Here is a 5,536-nt window from a genome sequence, read left to right as displayed (position 1 = left end):
ACACACATTTGGTTGTTTATAGCATAAAGAACATCTGATTTAATGTGAGGTAGGGAAATAATCATTTGAGTATAAGTACGTGTATATAAATATGTCATTTACAACAGCTGTAAGATGCTTGAAAAGCTTGAAAATGCACCTTGAAAATGCTTGAAAAGTGCTTGAATTTGACTTTGGAAAAGGTGTAAGAACCCTGTGTGACAACAAGTCTTGCACTACCTCTGAACAATATCCAGACTCTTGTGATCCTTCTTCATCTTGCCAGAATTGTACACAAATAATGAACAGACTGCACGTGCTGGTATTATATACCCAACAAATAATGGAGGCCACCTAATCTAATGTTTACGTTCCATTTGATGTGCGGGCAAAGAGCTGCAACTTCAAACTATTTTCATTTCATTTATTTGTGAAAAATAATTATAACATCCAAACATGACATCTTCAAATATTTAGTTCGACCAAAACATTTTTCCCGGTCACATATGATGTATGACGAGGGATAAGCAGGCAATCCTTTTATTTGAGAGACTGAAATCAGAGTATATTTGAATTACTTCTCTATTTCTACATAAAAAATATCAATTAATCAGCAATTGATCAATGCATCAAAATAGTTTGAAAAATAGTTTTGGTTGATTGACTGACCGTTTAAGCTCTAATGTGTGTGAAGTGATGAAATAATCAATCTTTGGCACAGATAGGAAGCGAGCATTTACTACTGTTCAATTGACATTGTTTAGAATAAAAAATGTATTCATGTAACATAAGCTACATAACCATTGATTTGTCATTTTGTTTGGAAAAACAACTGATGTCATACAGACAACAATATGCAACTAGACCAGGATTTAATGTCGCTGGTGTTTACATTACAATCGCTGTCCTATGTAGTGTTCAGGGAGTCTGTTGCCTTTGTGAAGCTGAGGAAAGGTATAGGGGTTAATCCCTCTTACTTCTCCTGTACAGTGGACTGTGCTTTTTCTGTAACTTTATTAGTTTACTTACACAGTGCCTTTTCCTCTTTTCCTTTTCCAGTCTTTAAGCCTGAGGAGTTGCGCCAGGCTCTGATGCCGACTCTGGAGTCTCTCTACAGGCAGGACCCCGAGTCGCTGCCCTTCAGACAGCCAGTGGACCCCATGCTCCTGGGAATCCCTGTACGTGGCACACATGCACTTGCCATGTCATATTTTCACTTCGAACAAAAACTGATCTTGGGTGTTAACACTTAAACTTTGTATTTGTCCCTCTCTCTCCAGGACTACTTTGACATAGTGAAGAACCCTATAGATCTGTCCACGATAAAGCGAAAGCTCGACACGGGCCAATACCAGGAGCCGTGGCAATACGTTGATGACGTCTGGATCATGTTCAACAACGCCTGGATCTACAACCGCAAGACGTCCCGCGTCTACAAGTACTGCTCCAAACTGGCCGAGGTGTTCGAGTCCGAGATCGACCCCGTCATGCAGCTCCTGGGCTACTGCTGCGGGAGGAAGGTGAGATAATGGCGTGTTCAAAATTAAAATTCAGGAAGGTTTTTTATATGTTGAGAAAACGGAAGTTGTGGCTCAGTGTGTTGGTGCGCTGATCTTCGGATCTGGTTCGAATCCTGCTACAGTCAACATTCTGCTGTGTCCTTGGGCAAGACACTTAACCCCAAGTTGTTAGTCAGTCTTTGTGTTAAACCTTTAGTTACACACTTTCCTCCTTAATGAACTCTAGGATATCAAAATAATGAGTACAGTATTGAATGTATGTAAGTGGCTTTGGATAAAAGCGTCTAAGTAACAAGTGACATGTAATGAAAAGTTTTGTGACATGGCTGCAAGGATCAAAAGTTGACTTCCTTTTCTACTCTTTGTTTGATGAAATACGCTAAAACTATTAGACTCGGGAGGATGAGTGTTCATTTTGTTTTCACCCTCAGTCGTTCATATTTTAGAGCTTTGTCCACATCGCCCATCACTAAAGATGAGGCAAACTTACATTTTTTAATCAAATTTCTGACTGAATACCTTTTCTTCTCCTGATTCAAAGAATTTACCGAATGAATGAACCTTTTTTAACCACTATTGTCCTCCTTTTTGTCTGCAGTACGAGTTCTCCCCTCAAACCCTCTGTTGCTATGGCAAGCAGCTCTGCACCATCCCTACTGGAGGAACATACTACAGTTACCAGAACAGGTACCACTCTTTGTGTGTCTTCATAAATGTTTGTATGTGTCCAAGTACAAGCTTTGTAGCTATGGGTGGCTATATACTAAACTAGAAATTAGGAAATGTAATCTCACTGAATCATCTCCCACAGGTTATGTATTTGCATACACGGTTTTTTATTAAGTGTTTAAAAGGGCAATGAATGCAACCGTTTGAAGTGTGTTACCCTGCAGCCTGGGGTCTGCTCCTCCGCTCCAGAGGGGCCGCTGGGATCCAGCAGGCTCGGCTGTAATGACTCTGCCTCTGAGTCCTGGCACGGCATGAGTCCACAAAATGGTTTTGCTCTCAACATTTGTTAAAAGCCAGGTTCCAGTGTTGAACATACAGGGAAACACTCTGAAGACCCGACAGTCTCAGTCGCAGAGTAGCACACAGCAGTGTGTTGATGGTGTTTTGCTCAGCATCTACCGAGGGGCTGAGAGTTCGGTGTTGCTGCTCCCTCTCTTGCACAAAAGATGAACAAATACATAAAACGTTGCCCATCAGTGCCTTTTCCTTGCACTCGCAGATGAATGCTTGCACAACGCTCCCTTGCACCCCCTGCTGTACAAACTGGGTAACTGCAGCCCCCCTTTCACACTTTAACTGGGCACTTTGCACAGAAGCAGCCTGACGGAGAGCATGAGGCTCCTGCAGCGCGGCCCATTTACACTCTCAATGGGAGCTTAGGGGTTCCCAGCGCTCTGTTATAAAACACAAAAGACAAGTGTTGTTGTGTGCACAATTGAACTGGACACACAAGTAGCCGAACGCGCACCGTTGATTGTTGAATATGCTGAATGTTGTGTGTGTGTTTTTGCAGGTATCATTTCTGTGAGAAGTGCTTCACTGAGATCCAGGGGGAGAGTGTGACGCTAGGGGACGATCCCGCACAGCCACAGACGTGAGTAGACTGGAAAATAATAAACCCACAATAAAAAAATTAATAAAAAGATTTCAGTGGTCTGGTGAATCAGCCTGTTTTTTTTTTAGAGGCTTATTACGTATATTTGATGAAAGACCGTGACCCTCACACAGGCTTTGGTCAGTGATAAGAAACAACCAGAGCCTAGGACTGAAGATAGCTAAACTAAAATATGGTTCTGTGTTTGTACAGTTCTCCTTACTAACTCTATTTATTCCCTTGTATTCCCGACACTTCAGGAGAATATCAAAAGACCAGTTTGAACGAAAGAAGAACGATGTTCTCGACTCTGAACCGTAAGTTGACACAAACCACACCCTCTCTGAGAAGGACTAATACTGACACTTTTGTGACGTTCCTTCTTTGCTCAGTCTAATAAAACATATTACTACACTTTTGTGACGTTCCTTCTTTGCTCAGTCTAATAAAACATATTACTACACTTTTGCAATGAATGCAGAGTCTTTACATTTTCTCTCTGGATGTTTCTGATAAATTCCTTTGGTATCAGTGAGGCGTCAGGACAACTAGGCAGTGTCAAAACACTCTGTCTCTGATGAGTATTTCTTTCAGAGAATCCAGGCTCTTAGTTTTTTGATATGTAATGAGTTCCTTCAACATTGTCATTACAACTATGTTCTCCCAGTAAGGCACTTTGGCATTTGTTGCTTGCTGCCAGCTAGGACATCAACATGTATACAAATGATGTCCATCAGAGCTCATATAGAAGCGCTACGTAGACTAACTGTAGCTTGAGAGTGCAATGCTATACTTTAACCTTTTGGCCAACACTCTCAGTCAGGTAGCTTTGAGAATCTTGTTCATGTGTAGCTGCTCTGAAATGTCTGACTGTATGTTTGCTTTTCTTTAGGTTTGTTGAATGTAAAGATTGTGGACGGAAGATGCACCAGATATGCGTCTTACACTACGACACCATTTGGCCATCTGGGTGAGATTTCAATTCCTACTTCACTTAACTTTGCATAAATTGTTTTGTTGCATATCTTGAGTCTTAATTGTAACAATACGTCTCATTTCTCTCACTTCTTTCCAGATTCATCTGTGACAATTGTTTAAAGAAGAGTGCAAAAACACGGAAGGACAACAAGTTTTCTGCAAAACGTTAGTTCATTTCTCTTCATCTAAGTTTTATGTATTTAAGGTCTTTGAATCAGTCTTTCAGTGTTCCCTGCAGTCTTCAAAATGTCAACAGATTATTGTGCCTTTGTCTCACAAGCACTGAAGACACGAGACAATTTAAACCACCTGCACATGGGCAGCATATGTCTCTGTGGCTTTCCTGCAATGGGGGCCTTTTTTATGATGTTGGCCTCACTGGTATTTTAGTTTGGTGTTTTTAAACCTGGAAAACAATTCTGACCTTTATGTCATATGGTGCTAACAGTTTCAAGATTTCATGATGCCCCATAAATCTGTTCTAGTGCTTCTCTTGTTTTCTTAGATTGAAGGCTACTGCAGGCTTTTTAAGGACATACTGTGTAACCTCTGCTTCTCCATTCTTTTGTTAATATTGTTTTCCTTATTCCTGGTTTTTACCACTATAGGGCTGCAGTCCACACGGTTGGGAATGTACATAGAGGACCGTGTGAATAAATACTTGAAGAGACAGAACCACCCGGAGGCCGGAGAGGTGTTTGTGCGGGTGGTGGCGAGCTCCGACAAAATAACGGAAGTAAAACAGGGCATGAAAACCAGGTGAGAGCACCACGGATAAGAACACAGAAGAACTGGGTGTATATTATGTAGGCTTTGTTACTGAACCCTTAGGAGTCGACCGCCACGCCGGCATGATCAGATCATGTGACCTGTTCAAGCCGGCACCGCATACAAACAACAGTTGGGCCAACATCGGCTGCTTCTGTCGAAAATACTGGCTTGAAACTCTATGCTAGACTTTGTTTCATGCAAATAGACCCAGTAAAACGGTAGTTACGATGATTTTAAAGTTGATAACAAAATATATCTTCGCCATATTTTTGCATTTTATGAAACAGAATATGATGCTGGAAACTGTAGATCCTGCTCCACAGGGAGGGGGTGGGGTCATCTGGTAAATGGGGTGATACGAAGCGAGACGAAGATAGACGAAGATTGCATTTTTATCACTTTAAACTACTGGATCAATGAACAACCTTACAATCTGGATGAGGAAGGCCATCATTATTTTTGATAACCACATACCTGTCTCGCCCTCGCTGATTTGTAGATGCATTGGCGCAGCTTGTGTTCTCCTGAGCTTCTTTTTTTATTGTCCCTGTCGTGTTAAAGTGTGATGGCCCCTATAAAGAGTTTATATTCATTCAGAGGATTTGTGGAACCTGCATGTTTAACGAGATGGAGTGCACACCCTTCGAGTGTTGTTCACTGTTTGAAGATCAAAGTCTATGCTGCT

The 5,536-nt window shown here is 41.5% G+C and overlaps 1 protein-coding gene across 1 annotated transcript; it reads left to right on the top strand.

The window, feature by feature from the left end:
- The first annotated feature begins 854 nt into the window (after positions 1–854).
- LOC104945658 (CREB-binding protein-like) lies at positions 855–5,001 on the top strand. The gene is made up of 9 exons (XM_010771366.1): positions 855–933; positions 1,039–1,157; positions 1,260–1,499; positions 2,098–2,186; positions 3,022–3,102; positions 3,363–3,419; positions 3,995–4,072; positions 4,178–4,245; positions 4,689–5,001. The coding sequence occupies exons 1-9, from the start codon at positions 855–857 to the stop codon at positions 4,841–4,843; spliced, it is 966 nt and encodes a 321-aa protein (XP_010769668.1). The 3' UTR covers positions 4,844–5,001.
- The last annotated feature ends 535 nt before the right edge of the window (positions 5,002–5,536 follow it).

The sequence above is a fragment of the Notothenia coriiceps genome, unplaced genomic scaffold, assembly GCF_000735185.1.
Source record: "Notothenia coriiceps isolate Sejong01 unplaced genomic scaffold, NC01 NC01_scaffold00009920, whole genome shotgun sequence".
Lineage (NCBI taxonomy): Eukaryota > Metazoa > Chordata > Actinopteri > Perciformes > Nototheniidae > Notothenia > Notothenia coriiceps.
The sequence above is the reverse complement of the archived record's forward strand: the minus strand, read 5'-3'. Positions and strand labels throughout refer to the sequence as shown.

Coding starts and splice junctions, on each gene's coding strand:
- LOC104945658 (XM_010771366.1), top strand. CDS start 855: ATGTCGCTGGTGTTTACATTACAATCGCTGTCCTATGTAGTGTTCAGG. Junction 934..1,038: donor CTTTGTGAAGCTGAGGAAAG/GTATAGGGGTTA, acceptor TTCCTTTTCCAG/TCTTTAAGCCTGAGGAGTTG. Junction 1,158..1,259: donor CCATGCTCCTGGGAATCCCT/GTACGTGGCACA, acceptor CTCTCTCTCCAG/GACTACTTTGACATAGTGAA.